This window comes from Macaca mulatta, chromosome 4, assembly GCF_049350105.2.
Source record: "Macaca mulatta isolate MMU2019108-1 chromosome 4, T2T-MMU8v2.0, whole genome shotgun sequence".
NCBI lineage: Eukaryota > Metazoa > Chordata > Mammalia > Primates > Cercopithecidae > Macaca > Macaca mulatta.
The window spans coordinates 2,374,050-2,391,784 of NC_133409.1; the positions used below are offsets into that span (position 1 = coordinate 2,374,050).

The 17,735-nt window shown below is 47.5% G+C and overlaps 1 protein-coding gene across 12 annotated transcripts in view; it reads left to right on the forward strand.

Annotated features, from left to right (window-relative positions):
* Positions 1 to 17,735, forward strand: part of WDR27 (WD repeat domain 27) — a 309,044-nt gene that overhangs the window by 44,989 nt on the left and 246,320 nt on the right. For 10 of the 12 annotated variants that reach the window (XM_028846955.2, XM_078001101.1, XM_015137724.3 and 7 more), the window contains 4 exons: positions 4,156 to 4,234; positions 6,928 to 7,005; positions 8,233 to 8,330; positions 14,818 to 14,907. In XM_028846955.2, coding sequence (XP_028702788.2) covers positions 4,156 to 4,234; positions 6,928 to 7,005; positions 8,233 to 8,330; positions 14,818 to 14,907 — 345 coding nt within the window. Of the gene's footprint in view, positions 1 to 4,155; positions 4,235 to 6,927; positions 7,031 to 8,232; positions 8,331 to 14,817; positions 14,908 to 17,735 lie in introns of all 12 variants that reach the window. The other 2 variants (XM_078001104.1, XM_078001100.1) reach the window with 1 other exon arrangement.

Genomic DNA, 17,735 nt, shown 5'->3' on the forward strand with positions numbered 1-17,735 from the left:
GCCTCCTCCTGAGCTTGCCTCCTTCTCCTGAGCGGGCCTCCTCCTGAGCTTGCCTCCTTCTCCTGAGCGGGCCTCCTCCTGAGTGCGCCTCCTTCTCCTGAGCGGGCCTCCTCCTGAGCTTGCCTCCTTCTCCTGAGCGGGCCTCCTCCTGAGCTTGCCTCCTTCTCCTGAGCGGGCCTCCTCCTGAGCTTGCCTCCTTCTCCTGAGCGGGCCTCCTCCTGAGTGCGCCTCCTTCTCCTGAGCGGGCCTCCTCCTGAGCTTGCCTCCTTCTCCTGAGCGGGCCTCCTCCTGAGTGCGCCTCCTTCTCCTGAGCGGGCCTCCTCCTGAGTGCGCCTCCTTCTCCTGAGCGGGCCTCCTCCTGAGTGCGCCTCCTTCTCCTGAGCGGGCCTCCTCCTGAGTGCGCCTCCTTCTCCTGAGCGGGCCTCCTCCTGAGTGCGCCTCCTTCTCCTGAGCGGGCCTCCTTCTCCTGAGCGGGCCTCCTCCTGAGCTTGCCTCCTTCTCCTGAGCGGGCCTCCTCCTGAGCTTGCCTCCTTCTCCTGAGCGGGCCTCCTCCTGAGCTTGCCTCCTTCTCCTGAGCGGGCCTCCTCCTGAGTGCGCCTCCTTCTCCTGAGCGGGCCTCCTCCTGAGTGCGCCTCCTTCTCTTGAGCTCACCTGGCTTCTCACTTAGGCACGTGCTTTCACTTTGCAGCAAAAGCTGCTGCTTTTCCCATCTAAATTTTTGCTCTGAAGTGCCAAGATCCTGGAAACTGGCTGGGGGTGGTGTCTCACCAGCATTTGGAGACCCTCCTGAGTCGTCTGGCAACCAGTGACAATACAGAGGTGTCTTTTGATTTTGTTTGCGTTTTCCTGGTTAAACATGAGGTGGTTATTGCGTGTGTTTAATCAGCTACGTTTTGCTGTCATAAACCTAATTAGCATTTATTGTCTCTTTGCTATTATTTTGTACAGGATCCTTTGGATTCATGTTCTCACGTGATTGATTTCTCAGGAACTTCCTGAGTTTGGTTTTGGTGTGCCAGCTCCACAGATGAGCTGGGAGGAGCTTTCTCTGTGTCTGTACCTGAATGGTTGGTGTAGAATTTTAAATTAGATGTATGATTGATTTTGAGTATAAAACCAGCCTGGTGTGTCAGGGATAAATCCCAGGATGTGTAGTCTTCTTGTTGTGTTGTTGAATTCGGTTTGCTAATATTTTGTTGAGGATTTTGGCATCAATTTTCACTAGAGAAATGGGCCTTTAGTTTTCTGTGTGTTTTTTTCTGTTTTGTTTGCTTTCGTATTTGTTTTTCGGAACTGAATGAAGTGCAGTGTGTTCCCCCAAAGGAGATTTGCGTTGCTTTCTAGGGGTTTGGGTTGCACAAATCCACAGCTTCCGGCCTTTCAAGCCACTTGTCAAGGTCACTCTGACTGCAGGGTCATCAACCTGGGACTAGTACAGACCATCACGGCACAGGGTTCCTGGGCCAGTTGGAGAAGGTGAAGCTCGCATAGTGGCCGAGGGCTTGGCCTTTCTGCCCTCACCTCCCTGAGGCCATACAAATCCTCAGCCTGTGTGGCTGGAGTTGAAGCCATCCACAGCTCACCTCAGTTTCGATATCTTGTCCCCATTTTCTTTCCCCTTTTAACAAAATGAAGCACATATTTCTTCTGGCATTTGTGGTTTTTCTCTGTGGGAGAGGCCATCTGAATACCTAACCAGTGTGTTATACAGATAATGAAAGTCAGCATTCACCTTTTAAATAGCAGCACCCTCAAAAAATTGAAAAAGGCCTATGTAGTAATGATGCTAATGAAGAATTGAAAGTGTTTATTAGGTAAATAATATGGTTTTATACATTATTTATGTGGTAAAGAGTCTGTTTTTCGTAGTCTTTTAAAAGACTTTCTGTTCATTTACTTTTTTTCACTTAAGATATATATAAAATAAAACTTACCATTTTAACCATTTTTAGGTGTATGGTTCAGTGGCATTCCTTACCTTTTCATTGTTGTGCAATGTAAAAAAACCTTTTTGAACCATTTGCTTAATTAATAACAGGAATTTTATACGTATATGTATATTTCTAGTAAAAAATGTTTGGAAAAACTTGACTAACCAATATTAATTAAAATGGCTAATAGTTGGAATCATACTAGACTGTTCAGGTGGTTTCCCAAAGCTCTGACTGTTTCCATGGAAAGAAACTCCCCTATGAGAGTGGGCTCCACACTGAGTGGCGAGCAGTGCCTCCTGCGTGTCCATCACACGGGGTCCGTCACACGGGGTCCGTCACATGGGTCCATCACACAGGGTCCGTCACACGGGATCTGCTTGTCAAGTCTGCCGCCCTGGACGGCTGTGCGTTTGGGAAGTGAGATCTGTGCACACAGTCTGTTGTGAAGGAGACACGAGTCTCGTGATTTCACCTTTAAACTTACCGTGTTTGTTTCCTTAGCTTTTCTTCTTACCTACGCTTCATTTAGATCACTCCTTAAAAGTGGAATTTTTAGACTTTTTGTCAACATGGGTCATCTTGTTTCAGACAAGCATATGTGATGTACTATGGTTCGCAACTAACGACAGCATTTACAGTTTAGAACAAAACCTTCAGTAAGAACAATTATATAAATAGTTTTAATACAGAGATAACTTTTCTGTAGCAAGAAAGTGATGAAATTTTAACATGTTGATGTTTTGTGTGTAATTTAGAAAATATTCCCATGGAAAATTAATGGATATGTTTCATTTACAGTAATGCTGTAATCCCAAAATTTGCCTTCCTCTACTTACAACACTATAACAGAGATAATATAAACAGAACATATGTGGTAGATGAGGAACTATTATATTTTAATGCTTAGAGCATTTGTAAAACTAATATGCAGTTACGTATTTATAAACCTTATTCTAGGACTTTTAAGACTTTCTCATAATGAAGTGTACTACTAATGTGCCCGTAACTTTATCATTTTATCCTGAAATGGTTTTCCTTCCGGTGATATTTGATTATTTTCTGGAGAAGGTTTTTTCTCCTCTCCTGACTGTGGATTGGACAGTGCAGTTTCCTGGCTTCTCCTGGGAGCAGTTACTTTTCTAGTGCCCTTGCCCTCTGAGGGTTCCTTTGGGGTCCCAGCTGTGTGTGGTGTCTTCCTTTCCCTTGGAAACCTCTTCCCCTCCAGGTCTGGCTTCGCTCTGCAAGCCTGTGAGGTCGGTGGAGCCCAGGCCCAGGGAGGAGACCTGGCTTACAGATTCCTGGTCACCTCCTGGACTCTGATTTGCACAGTGAGACGTCCACAATATTAAGTTAATATTCTCTTAGGGCCACTTGATTCTTAATGGGAATGTGATTAGGTTTTCCTGTATGAAATAGTGCCAGAAACAGAACTGAATTTCTTTGTTTTTTAAAAAATAACTATTTTTAGAATTTTTCAGTATCATGCAAATATCCATTTTTCTAAAGCTATTTTATAATATTGTACAGACTATTCATATTGAACACCAACTATTAAATTTATGCAAAAATAAATAGTTCTGGCAAAACTATATTTGGTCTGAAAACATTTTTTTGATTTGTAAATATTTGTGGTAAGTTCACGTGATGTCAGAGTTTTTGTCAACTGGTAGTGCTATGCAAAATGTAAAATAGGCTAGGCCGCGCGCAGTGGCTCACGCCTGTAGCCCCAGCACTTTGGGAGGCCGAGGCAGGCGGATCATGAGGCCAGGAGATCAAGACCGTCCTTACCAACATGGTGAAACCCCCTCTCTACTACAAATGCAAAAATTAGCCGGGTGTGGTGGCGGACACCTCTAATCCCAGCTACTCGGGAGACTGAGGCAGGAGAATCGCTTGAACATGGGAGGTGGAGGTTTCGGTGAGCCGAGCTCACACCACTGCACTCCAGCCTGAGCGATAAAGCAAGACTCCATCTCCAAAAAAAAACAAAAAACAAAAAACAAAAACAAAACGCAACAACAAAAAAACAACCAACTTGGGCTGTTTTCTTATCCTTGATTTAATCTTTTGCTGATGATGGTTGGTGTGACTTCAGATATGACACCTCTTACATTTATGGTCAGAAATTCATTCTGTTTTGAAGAAACTCTGTTCTTCTCATGTCCATCCTGAGATGCTAATTTTAAGTGTTTGTTTCTTCTTTAAAATTGCCTTTCCACAGCTGCACAGAACGTCACGAAGGACCAGCGCCTGGTTTTCCACAGTAAAGTCAGATCATCTGGTTATGCGTCAGCACCACAGTAAGTAAACTCATGTCAGTGAGAGACAGAAATGCACCTGCGTCACAGATGCAGGACTTTAACACAGTAGGGACACACATATGTCCCTGAGGTTCACAGCATGGAGAGAGGACACAGCAATAGAAACAGAAGTTAAAATGTGGTGGGTTGGACCTCAGCATGCCAGTTAGCAGCAGCTGCAGCAGCAAATGTTTCCTGGGCACTAACTGTGTGCTGGGCCTCAGAGCAGCCCTCTGCATCCTTTTCTGATAACGTGGTGGTCCCAGGAGATGAGAGGAAGCTGGTGGGCTCTGGGGCTGGGAGAGCGGGACGATGCTGTAAATAAACACGGCCCATCAAGGCCAGACACAATGTTCTTCTTAGAACATAACTTTGCTGTAACATCAGAGCACGATAACAGAGTGCATTTAGGCCCTGAGTTAGCAAGACTGCTCCAAGGCAAGGAGATACAAAGCAGCCAAGAAACCACAGGGTGGCCTTGAGATTTCCTAAACCTTCACAAGCCCACTCCTGAAAGGCAAATGTGACTTTTCTAAAGAAAATGCAGACATATACCCTGCCTCCTACCTCACCTCTTGACCTTTTATGTCTCTTAACATAGTGGCCAAAATGACTCTGTTACCTGGAGTCCCTGTCCTCAGTGCACACACTCATCTCCCTGGTTGGCGCTCACCTCTACCAAGCTCCCCGCTTCATGTTCCCCTGGCCACTCCCCGACTCCCACCCTGCCCCCTGGGACTGCTGTGCTCCAGGCAGAAATCCCAGGCCACTGTGTAAACACAGCCTCCAACCTTCCAAGCTCTTCCCCGCTCTGCTTGTTCTCTTTGGCTTGAACAATGGTGACTGTGTCTTCTTAGCTGTTCTTTAAATCCCTGTGTCTGGGACAGCACTCAGCACCCTGGACCCTCATAAGGCACTTCTGGAGGGATGGATGGATGGAGAGATGGACAGAAGGGGATGGAGGGATGAGAGATGGATGCATATGTGCATGGGTGGTGGGGATTTGGGATGGAGAGATGAGAGGTGGATGGGGGGGGATGGATGGAGGGGATGGAGGGATAGAGAGACGGATGAGTGGGTGGATGGATGGAGGGGATGGAGGGATGAGAGATGGATAAGTGGGGATGGATGGAGGGATAAGAAATGGATGGAGGGGATGGAGGAATGGAGAGATGAGGGATGGATGAGTGGGTGGGTGGATGGAGGGATGGAGGGGTACAGAGATGAAAGATGGATGAGTGGGTAGATGGATGATGAAGATGGAGGGATAAGAGATGGATGAGTAGGTGCACGGATGGAGGGGATGGAGGGATGGGGAGATGAGCGATGGATGAATGGGTACATGGATGGAGGGGATGAAGGAATAGAGGGGTGAGATGGATGAGTGGGTAGATGTAGGGGAATGGAGAGATGGAGAGATGAGGGATGGATGAGTGAGTGGATAGATGAAGGGACGGAAGGATGACGGATGGATGAGTGGGTAGACAGATGGAGGGGATGGAGGGATGCAGAGATGAGAGATGGATGAGTGGGTGGGTGGATGGAGGGGATGGAAGGTTGGAGAGATGAGGGATGAGTGGGTGGATAGATGAGGTGATAGAAGGATGGAGAGATGAGGGATGGATGAGTGGGTGGGTGGATGGAGGGGATGGAAGGATGGAGAGATGAGGGATGGATGAGTAGGTACATGGATGGTGGGAGATGGAGGGATGGAGAGATGAGAGATGGATAAGTGGAGGGATGGATGGAGGGGATGGAGAGGATGAGTGGGTGGATGGATGGAGGGGAAGGAGGGATGCAGAGATGAGAGATGGATGAGTAGATGGAGGTGATGGAGGGATGGAGAGATGAGGAATTGATGTGTGGGTGGATGGATGGAGGGGGGATGGAGGGATGAGAGATGGGTGTGTGGGTGCATGGATGGTGGGGGATGGAGGGATGGAGAGATGAGGGATGGCTGCATGGGTGGCTGAATGGAGGGGATGAAGGAATGGAGAGATGAGGGATGGATGTATGGGTGGATGGATGGCGGGGGATGGAGGGATGCAGAGATGAGGGATGGATGTGTGGGTGGATGGATGGAGGGATGAGAGATGGATGAGTGGGTGGATGGATGGCAGGGATGGAGGGATGCAGAGATGAGATATGGATGAGTGGCTCAATTGATGGAGGGGGGATGGATGGAGAGAGATGAGAGATGGATGTGTGGGTGAATGGATGGAGGGGATGGAGGGATGAGTGAATGGATGGATGATGATTGGATGGATAAATTCTGCTCCAGTAGCATCTGCAGCTTTGTATGGATTCCCCAGTTCTGCCATATTAAGGCATGTTGTGAGTGTCAGGCTTTGTGTGGGAGCCCCAGGGAATGAGGGGTTAATGGACATTGGTGGCCCTGAGTGCCAGTCTGAGGCTTTGGACTTAAAGGAAAAGCCCAGCATCAGGATCCCATTATAGGATTTTAAAGGAGTCACAGGACGATGTGTAGCAGGACAACATATCTGAGGCAGCGTGAGAGACACAGGAGGGGACGAGGTGACTTGAGGGCTGGAGGACAGGTGGGAGGGGCCCAAAAGCATTTATGCAGACGTCTGTATCTACGTATATAATTTTTTTCACTGTAAAATATGAATCTCTTAAGAACCTTAGAGCTCTTAATATTTGAGAGAGATATAAGAGTTTTCTTTCCACAGTGTGACTATGTTTTCACCAAAGACCAACATCAAGAGTGAGGGGAAAGGATCTTCAAGACGCAGGAGCAGCTGTGTATGGTGTGTGGTGTCGCGCACATTCCAAGTACATTTGAAATAACCTAGACCTTTCCAATGCTTTAACGGGTTCTTTTCCAAAAAGGTATAAGACCTTATATGTGTACATGTGTTTACGTACATATGTACACAGATATGTATATGAATATTATTTATATATTTTTTTAGCCAAATTTAATTCTTTCCTGTTAATTTTTCAGACATGGTCTGTTCTTACCACCCTAACAATTTTGAAATATTAAATTTTTGTTAAAATCTGGTTTAGAAAATGCCATAGCCAGTGCTCCTCCCTGTCATGCACGTGGATTGGGTGAAAACACTGGGGCCGTTGTAGTGCCAGGTGCTCATTCTGAGTGGCCGTGGCCCGCGCCACTGGGGAGAACGCCTGTCCACGGGACTGGCTTCACACTGGCTGCGGCTCTGACTGTGGGCATGTCCTACAGACACCTGGGCCCCTTGTGACTGGACAGGGAAGAGCTTGGGGGACGTCTAGGGTCCCTCCCAGTCCTGGATTTAAGATTACATTGAGGAGAGATACGGGCGCGTTCACTGCGTTTTTCTGCAGCCTTGCTGCTATTCCTGCCACGCTCTGCTTGATATTACACATATGCTTGCAGCAAAATGCATCCAGGCCTTATGCAGATGAAGTGTGGCATCAGAGTTCCATTCAGCTCTGATTCTGTTGGTAATTTTTTCTGTGAGGGCCCCACTTTCCAGACAGAGCGCGCTGCCTCTTCTGCATTTGGCTCTCGTGGGCCATCTGCTGAGAGCTGCTGGGCAGCAGTGGTGGCGAGGCCTCCAAATGCCACGCAGGGCCCAGGCGTGTTTATGGAAGGCATTGACATGTACCCAGAAGGCATCTGTAGATGTCGCCACCCACAGCGGCGTGAGACTGGAAAGCGAAATTCGTTTTCTGTTAGTGAGAACCCTCACCCCCAAATCGTCACAGTACTCACATCAGTTTATGTGAAACGCAAGAAATCCTTGCTGTTTTATATGTAAAATACATGTCTTTTTTGGCAATATGGAATGTAAGTCTATTTAAAAGAGTTATTTCATGATTTTGAATGTAAGAGTCCAAATATAGACATATATAGATAAATTTTCAAGTTTACTGGAATACAATTATACATGTCGATGGGGGGAAGCCCACTTCATTTCCTGCTATGTTTTACTTCTGATCTCACTTTGAATGTCTCCCAATCGCTGTTACCTCTGGCCTTCCCTCAGGGAGCCGTACCCCGTGGAGTGCGCTGTGCCCACCAAGCCCGGCCCCCAGGTTGCCGCCGCCCCCACCTGCACACGCGTGTGCTGCCTCCAGTACTCAGGTGCGCCACGTCCCGCGGGAGCTGGGTAGCATTTCATTTGTAAGTCTTTTATTCTGTCCACTGTAAACGTTTTTCTATTGTATCATAATTGTAAATATATTTTTTAAAACGTTGGTTACTTGAAGTTGCATGGCATGGTTTGTGTCTGGATAAAAACTGAGACTCCGTTTCACTCGACTATAGTGAGGGTGATCACTGGGCATCTTGCCCCTGCGTTGGCACAGAGACTGGCACTCACTCACTAGCAGCGAATTTGCTGTTCTGTGTCCAGCTCCTCCGGATTTTGCTCTCTGTGTGTCTGATCCCTCCTACAGAAGTGTTAAGGTGGGCCTGGTGGGAGGGCTTTGGCAGGCCGAGATGCTAACAGAACAGTCGCTGCTTCCCTCTGGAGATGCGGTCTCTGCTCATGGGTAGGCTGGAGACGCCAGGCTGGGGATGACACTGTGCAGGCTGTGCACTGGATTCCTTCCTTACCAGACCCTCAGCCGGGCCCTTTTCCTGCAGGGCTGAGTGTGTCTCGGCTTCCGTGACAGTCGCCCTGTATCTCATGTATGTCCTGATAATGCCTTCATCAGGCTTCTCTTGGATCTCAGCAATTTTTTCTAAATAATGTTTGACAGAAGAGAGGAGCAGCTTGTGAGAGTGCCCTTGGCCTCTGCTAGGTAGTTCCAGCACTTGAACGCTTCTCAGAAGTGAGGTTTCCTTGCAGGTGAGCTGTGCCCTTGCCTGGGGCTGGACAGAAAGTCCTGTCTGGGCTGGTATCTTGTCCCACCCTCATGCCATCTGTACAGAGGGTTGAGTCGCATAAGGGTTACCATTTACTACTCTGCTGAATTCCCTTTATTTTATTATATAATTGTAGCCAAAGAAGTTTTAAAATCATTTTCGGAAATTAGATAGGTAGTATTATCAGTAAATGTCCTTTTGATCTTTGATAGACTAGAACATTCCTTCAGTGTTATCGGCCTTCAAGTTTGAATATTGTGAGTGACATCTATAATTCCTTCCTTCCTTTCTTCCTTCCTTCCTTCCTTCCTTCCTTCCTTCCTTCTTTCCTTCCTTCCTTCCTTTCTTCCTTCCTTTCTTTCTTCCTTTCCTTCCTTCCTTCCTTCCTTTCCTTCCTTCCCTTCCTTCCTTCCTTCCTTTCTTCCTCCCTCCCTCCCTCCCTCCCTTCCTCCCTCCTTCCCTCCCTCGGAGTCCCACTCTGTTGCCCAGGCTGGAGTGCAGTGGCACAATCTTGGCTCACTGCAATCTCCACCTCCTGGGTTCAAGCGATTCTCCTGCCTCAGCCTCCCGAGTAGCTGGGATTACAGGCATGCAGCACCATGCCCGGCTAATTTTTGTATTTTTCGTAGAGACGGGGTTTCGCCATGTTGGCCAGGCTGGTCTCAAACTCCTGACCTCAGGTGATCTTCCTGCCTCAGCCCCCCAAAGTGCTGGGATTACAGGCGTGAGCCACTGCACCCAGCTCTATCATTTATTTCTACCCTGTTTTCGGAAAATGTTTCAATGTAACTGCTTAGCTGAGTATGCCTCTGGACACTCTGCTGATTTGAGGCAGGCCCCGGGCCGTGTTTCAGGGGGTGTCCTGTCCTGAGTGAAGGGACCTTTTGGGTACAGCTTTTCCTGTTCACAACCTCGTACAGCAGCCACACTCTCTCATCCTGCTGCTCATCCTGCTGTTCCTCTTCTGTTAAGAAAGGACGGCAAGGATAACAAAGGCAGCACCTTACAAAGTTGTTGGGTAGAGGATATGAGAAAGGATTAACACAGGGGCTGGCGCTGCAGACCCCCATGTCGATGTTAGTGTTTGTGTTTTAGAACCAGGTCAACTAGAAGTTCTACTCTTGCCTGTGGTCAGTGTGACTCCTATGAATTAGGCTTTTCTACAGTGTGACTCCTGTGAACTAGGCTTTTGTGCACTGTGACCCTGTGAACTAGCCTTTTCTACAGTATGACCCTGTGAACTAGGCTTTGCTACAGTGTGACGCTATGAACAAGGGTTTTCTACAGTGTGACCCTGTGAACTAGGCTTTTCTACAGTGTGACCCTATGAACTAGGGTTTTCTACAGTGTGACCCTGTGAACTAGGGTTTTCTACAGTGTGACCCTGTGAACTAGGGTTTTCTACAGTGTGACTCCTGTGAACTAGGCTTTTCTACAGTGTGACCCTGTGAACTCGCCTTTTCTACAGTGTGACCCTGTGAACTAGGCTTTTCTACAGTGTGACCCTATGCACTAGGGTTTTCTACAGTGTGACCCTATGAACTAGGCTTTTCTACAGTGTGACCCTGTGAACTAGGCTTTTCTACAGTGTGACCCTGTGAACTAGGGTTTTCTACAGTGTGACTCCTGTGAACTAGGGTTTTCTACAGTGTGACCCTGTGAACTAGGCTTTTCTACAGTGTGACCCTGTGAACTAGGCTTTTCTACAGTGTGACCCTGTGAACTAGGCTTTTCTACAGTGTGACCCTGTGAACTAGGGTTTTCTACAGTGTGACCCTGTGAACTAGGGTTTTCTACAGTGTGACCCTGTGAACTCGCCTTTTCTACAGTGTGACCCTGTGAACTAGGCTTTTCTACAGTGTGACCCTATGAACTAGGGTTTTCTACAGTGTGACCCTGTGAACTAGCCTTTTCTACAGTGTGACCCTGTGTACTCGCCTTTTCTACAGTGTGACCCTGTGAACTAGGCTTTTCTACAGTGTGAACCTATGAACTAGGGTGTTCTACAGTGTGACCCTCTGAACTAGGGTTTTCTACAGTGTGACCCTGTGAACTCGCCTTTTCTACATTGTGACCCTGTGAACTAGGCTTTTCTACAGTGTGACCCTATGAACTAGGGTTTTCTACAGTGTGACCCTGTGAACTAGGCTTTTCTACAGTGTGACCCTGTGAACTAGGGTTTTCTACAGTGTGACCCTGTGAACTAGGGTTTTCTACAGTGTGACCCTGTGAACTAGGGTTTTCTACAGTGTGACTCCTGTGAACTAGGCTTTTCTACAGTGTGACTCCTGTGAACTAGGCTTTTCTACAGTGTGACCCTTGAACTCGCCTTTTCTACAGTGTGACCCTGTGAACTAGGCTTTTCTACAGTGTGACCCTATGAACTAGGGTTTTCTACAGTGTGACCCTGTGAACTCGCCTTTTCTACAGTGTGACCCTGTGAACTAGGGTTTTCTACAGTGTGACCTATGAACTAGGGTTCTCTACAGTGTGACCCTGTGAACTAGGGTTTTCTACAGTGTGACCCTGTGAACTAGCCTTTTCTACAGTGTGACCCTGTGAACTAGGCTTTTCTACAGTGTGACCCTGTGAACTAGGCTTTTCTACAGTGTGACCCTATGAACTAGGCTTTTCTACAGTGTGACCCTGTGAACTAGGGTTTTCTACAGTGTGACTCCTGTGAACTAGGCTTTTCTACAGTGTGACCCTGTGAACTCGCCTTTTCTACAGTGTGACCCTGTGAACTAGGGTTTTCTACAGTGTGACCCTGTGAACTAGGGTTTTCTACAGTGTGATCCTGTGAACTAGGCTTTTCTACGGTGTGACCCTGTGAACTAGGGTTTTCTACAGTTTGACCCTTTGAACTAGGGTTTTCTACGGTGTGACCCTGTGAACTAGGGTTTTCTACAGTGTGACCCTGTGAACTAGGCTTTTCTACAGTGTGACCCTGTGAACTAGCCTTTTCTACAGTGTGACCCTGTGAACTAGGGTTTTCTACAGTGTGACTCCTGTGAACTAGGCTTTTCTACACTGTGACCCTGTGAACTCGCCTTTTCTACAGTGTGACCCTGTGAACTAGGGTTTTCTACAGTGTGACCCTGTGAACTAGGGTTTTCTACAGTTTGACCCTATGAACTAGGCTTTTCTACAGTGTGACCCTGTGAACTAGGGTTTTCTACAGTGTGACCCTTTGAACTAGGGTTTTCTACAGTGTGACCCTGTGAACTAGGCTTTTCTACAGTGTGACCCTGTGAACTCGCCTTTTCTACAGTGTGACCCTGTGAACTAGGCTTTTCTACAGTGTGACCCTGTGAACTCGCCTTTTGTACAGTGTGACCCTGTGAACTAGGGTTTTCTACAGTGTGACCCTGTGAACTAGGGTTTTCTGCAGTGTGATCCTGTGAACTACGGTTTTCTTCAGTGTGACCCTGTGAACTAGGCTCTTCTACAGTATGACCCTGTGAACTAGGCTTTTCTATAGTGTGACCGTGTGAACTAGGCTTTTCTACAGTGTGACCCTATGAACTAGGGTTTTCTACAGTGTGACCCTGTGAACTAGGCTTTTCTACAGTGGGACCCTGTGAACTAGCCTTTTCTATAGTGTGACCCTGTGTACTAGGGTTTTCTGCAGTATGACCCTGTGAACTAGGCTTTTCTACAGTGTGACCCTGTGAACTAGGCTTTTCTACCTGTGACTCCTGTGAACTAGGGTTTTCTACAGTGTGACCCTGTGAACTAGGCTTTTCTACAGTGTGACCCTGTGAACTAGGCTTTTCTACAGTGTGACCCTGTGAACTAGGGTTTTCTACAGTGTGACCCTATGAACTAGGCTTTTCTACAGTGTGACCCTGTGAACTAGGGTTTTCTACAGTGTGACTCCTGTGAACTAGGCTTTTCTACAGTGTGACCCTGTGAACTCGCCTTTTCTACAGTGGACCCTATGAACTAGGGTTTTCTACAGTGTGACCCTGTGAACTAGGGTTTTCTACAGCGTGACCCTGTGAACTAGGGTTTTCTACAGTGTGACCCTGTGAACTAGGGTTTTCTACAGTGTGACTCCTGTGAACTAGCCTTTTCTACAGTGTGACCCTGTGAACTCGCCTTTTCTACAGTGTGACCCTCTGAACTAGGCTTTTCTACAGTGTGACCCTATGAACTAGGCTTTTCTATAGTGTGACCCTATGAACTAGGGTTTTCTACAGTGTGACCCTGTGAACTCGCCTTTTCTACAGTGTGACCCTGTGAACTCGCCTTTTCTACAGTGTGACCCTATGAACTAGGGTTTTCTACAGTGTGACCCTGTGAACTAGCCTTTTCTACAGTGTGACCCTGTGAACTAGGCTTTTCTACAGTGTGACCCTGTGAACTAGGCTTTTCTACAGTGTGAACCTATGAACTAGGGTTTTCTACAGTGTGACCCTATGTACTAGGGTTTTCTACAGTGTGACCCTGTGAACTCGCCTTTTCTACAGTGTGACCCTGTGAACTCGCCTTTTCTACATTGTGACCCTGTGAACTAGGCTTTTCTACAGTGTGACCCTATGAACTAGGGTTTTCTACAGTGTGACCCTGTGAACTAGGGTTTTCTACAGTGTGACCCTGTGAACTAGGGTTTTCTACAGTGTGACCCTGTGAACTCGCCTTTTCTATACTGTGACCCTGTGAACTAGGCTTTTCTACATTCTGACCCTATGAACTAGGGTTTTCTACAGTGTGACCCTAAAAACTAGGTTTTCTACAGTGTGACCCTGTGAACTAGGCTTTTCTACAGTGTGACCCTGTGAACCAGGGTTTTCTACAGTGTGACCCTGTGAACTCGCCTTTTCTACAGTGTGACCCTGTGAACTAGGGTTTTCTACAGTGTGACCCTATGAACTAGGGTTTTCTACAGTGTGACCCTGTGAACTAGGCTTTTCTACAGTGTGACCCTGTGAACTAGGCTTTTCTACAGTGTGACCCTGTGAACTAGGGTTTTCTACAGTGTGACCCTGTGAACTAGGCTTTTCTACAGTGTGACCCTATGAACTAGGGTTTTCTACAGTGTGACCCTGTGAACTAGCCTTTTCTACAGTGTGACTCTGTGAACTAGGCTTTTCTACAGTGTGACCCTGTGAACTCGCCTTTTCTACAGTGTGACCCTGTGAACTAGGGTTTTCTACAGTGTGACTCCTGTGAACTAGGGTTTTCTACAGTGTGACTCCTGTGAACTAGGCTTTTCTACAGTGTGACCCTGTGAACTCGCCTTTTCTACAGTGTGACCCTGTGAACTAGGCTTTTCTACAGTGTGACCCTGTGAACTCGCCTTTTCTACAGTGTGACCCTGTGAACTCGCCTTTTCTACAGTGTGACCCTGTGAACTAGGGTTTTCTACAGTGTGACCTTGTGAACTAGGCTTTTCTACCTGTGACTCCTGTGAACTAGGGTGTTCTACAGTGTGACGCTGTGAACTAGGCTTTTCTACAGTGTGACCCTGTGAACTAGGCTTTTGTGCAGTGTGACCCTGTGAACTAGGCTTTTCTACAGTGTGACCCTGTGAACTAGGCTTTTCTACAGTGTGACCCTGTGAACTAGGCTTTTCTACAGTGTGACCCTATGAACTAGGGTTTTCTACATTGTGACCCTGTGAACTAGGCTTTTCTACAGTGTGACCCTGTGAACTAGGGTTTTCTACATTGTGACCCTGTGAACTCGGGTTTTCTACAGTGTGACTCCTACGTATTAGGCTTTTCTAAGAGGTCTTTTTTTTTTATTCTTTTAACAGGAGATGGGCAGTGGCTGGCCTGTGGGTTGTCCAACCATCTATCACTCGTTTTTGGTGCCAGCCTGACTGGGACACCTGCTGTGTTTTCAGGTAAAACGTGTCTTTATTTCTGTCGGTATGAACTTAAGGATGGGTGTCACTTGGATCCTGGTTTTCAGTTGCTAAAGGACACTTTTGTTTCATTCAGGACATCAGCAGAACAAAACCACAGCTTGAATTGGGGTCTAAACTGGATTCACTGAGATCTTAAACCAAACAGGGTAAACATTACTCATGAGAACAGCGTGGCAGCACTTCAGTGGTTGGTGCTCTGGAGGCCAAGAGCCAATCATCTGTAGGGTTTTAGGGGAGTGAGTGAAGTTGAATCTTAAATAATTTAAATATATTTAATTAATGTAATCAAAAGGCATACAGTGGAAATACATTTTGAAATTTAGTAGGGTTTGTACATAGGGATTTTTATAAACGTAACAAAGCAAACTATTTTCCTTTAAAAGTAGATCTGAGAGAAACAGTGTTAAAATTATGACCATTTCAACTCATAACTGGGACATGTATTTGATTCCTAATTCTAATTCCATAAAACCTGATAGCTCTTCGTTAGGGTCCTAATACTGCTTGCCTCAGAACTTACACTTGGTAGATATTTTAACCAAAGCACAGAAACAACAAAAAATATCTCACTAGTCCTTCTGTTTTATACAGGTTTAGCATCCCTAATCCAAAATTCTGAAATCCAAATACCCCGAAATCCAGAACGCTCTGAGTGCCGACATAACACCGAGGAGATGCCCGTTGAAGCATCTCAGATTTCGGATTTTTGGGTTAGGGTTGCTTACCTGCCCTAATGCAAATATTCCACAATCGGAAAAAATGGGAAATCCAAAACACCTGTAATCCCACGCATTGTGAATATGGGATACTCAGCCTGTCGTGTGACCACCCCAAGGGCAGTCGTTAGGAAACACGGAGGTGGGGCCGAGTGGGGCTGAGATGGGGACGGAGGCAGCAGGAGCCAGGCCCAGGTAAGGCCACGTCTGGGAGCAGATGAGCGCCCCCAGTGACTCCGGCCTCACGCCCTCTGCTTGCTAATGCCTGGGGCCAGGTCTCGGAGGCCCCCAAGGGCAGGCAGAGCTGGACTCGGCTCCTGCATGAGCAAAGCTGCCGCCCCTGCATGGTCTGGGCAGAGCACAGTTCTCCGGTCTTGGCCTGGATGCCACCCTTGCCCTTCAAGCCCCTTGCTCCTGGTCCCACCCCGCATCTATCCAGCAGCCTCAGAATCTTCACCATGCGCCCGGGAGCCCTGAGCCGGCCTGTTTCGTTGATTGATAGGAGTGGTTGTTCTGTTGACCGTGGATGTTTCCCTGTGTATTTTATTGTTGGAAAAAGGGCTTCTCACTGAACTAAGAAAATGCAGTGGTTTTTCAAATTCATCTTTACAAAAACTTGCTCTGTTTCTGTGTGGGGGAAAAGTGCCACATTTACCCATCTCAACTGCACAAGCCACATCGTTTCACTTTGGGTGTGTAAGGTTTAATAGTGACATCACTCAATGTTGAAAATGTGACTGGTCTCTCAGCACCTGCTCAGAACACAGAAAAATGAGTGTCTTTATTTCCATTATGATCTGGGACAAATAAGTATAAATTCAAATTTCCTCCTGGAGAGTTCAGGGGCCTCTGAGCACATAGTCAGGTAGCACATCCCATCCTGAAAACCACTGAGAGCAACCGTATTTAATTTAATAAAGGAGTTATGTGTTTCTGCTTTAGATTATAGAATTTTTCCTATCAAAAATTGTGTCTAGTCCAAAGACAGGTACTTGAGTCCCAGGCCTTCCGCCAAGCATGTGCCTGGCACAGAGTAGATTCTCAGCGATACGGGATGGCGGGTTCTGAGCGCGCCGCGCAGGAGAGCTGCATGGTCTGTACGCGCCCTGGAGCCAGTGGTGATCGTTGTGAAGTTCTGGGGTCAGGCATTTCGGAAGATTAAATCTAAAATTGCATTACAGATAGTGGAATTGTATAAAAACGAAATCTTTGTCAAAGTATGAAGTGAAGATCTGTGTCTCTCCTGTTCCTGAGCTTTTGGTTTGGCTCGAGCTGTGCCGAGTGGTTTCTGCTCTTCCCTGAGCGGAGACTGCACACGCTGGCCTCCATGCTGCTTATGTCCCTGAGCGGAGACTGCACACGCTGGCCTCCATGCTGCTTATGTCCCTGAGCGGAGACTGCACACGCTGGCCTCCATGCTGCTTATGTCCCTGAGCGGAGACTGCACACGCTGGCCTCCATGCTGCTTATGTCCCTGAGCGGAGACTGCACACGCTGGCCTCCATGCTGCTTGTGTCCCTGAGCGGAGACTGCACACGCTGGCCTCCATGCTGCTTGTGTCCCTGAGCGGAGACTGCACACGCTGGCCTCCATGCTGCTTATGTCCCTGAGCGGAGACTGCACACGCTGGCCTCCATGCTGCTTATGTCCCTGAGCGGAGACTGCACACGCTGGCCTCCATGCTGCTTATGTCCCTGAGCGGAGACTGCACACGCTGGCCTCCATGCTGCTTATGTCCCTGAGCGGAGACTGCACACGCTGGCCTCCATGCTGCTTATGTCCCCACACTCTTGACTGCTTCCCCAACACGGGGCTGCATCCAAAGGAAGTCTAGGTCCAGAGGTCTCAAGCTCTGACATAGGCCATGCATGGTGGCTCACGCCTGTAATCCCAGCACTTTGGGAGGCTGAGGTGGATGAATCACTTGAGGTCAGGAGTTCGAGACCAGCCTGGCCAACATGGCAAAACTCTTTCTCTGCTAAAAAATACAAAAATTAGCTGGGCATGGTGGAGGGCACCTGTAATCCCAGCTACTCAGGGGGCTGACGCACGAGAATCGCTTGAACCCAGGAAAATCGCTTGAACCGC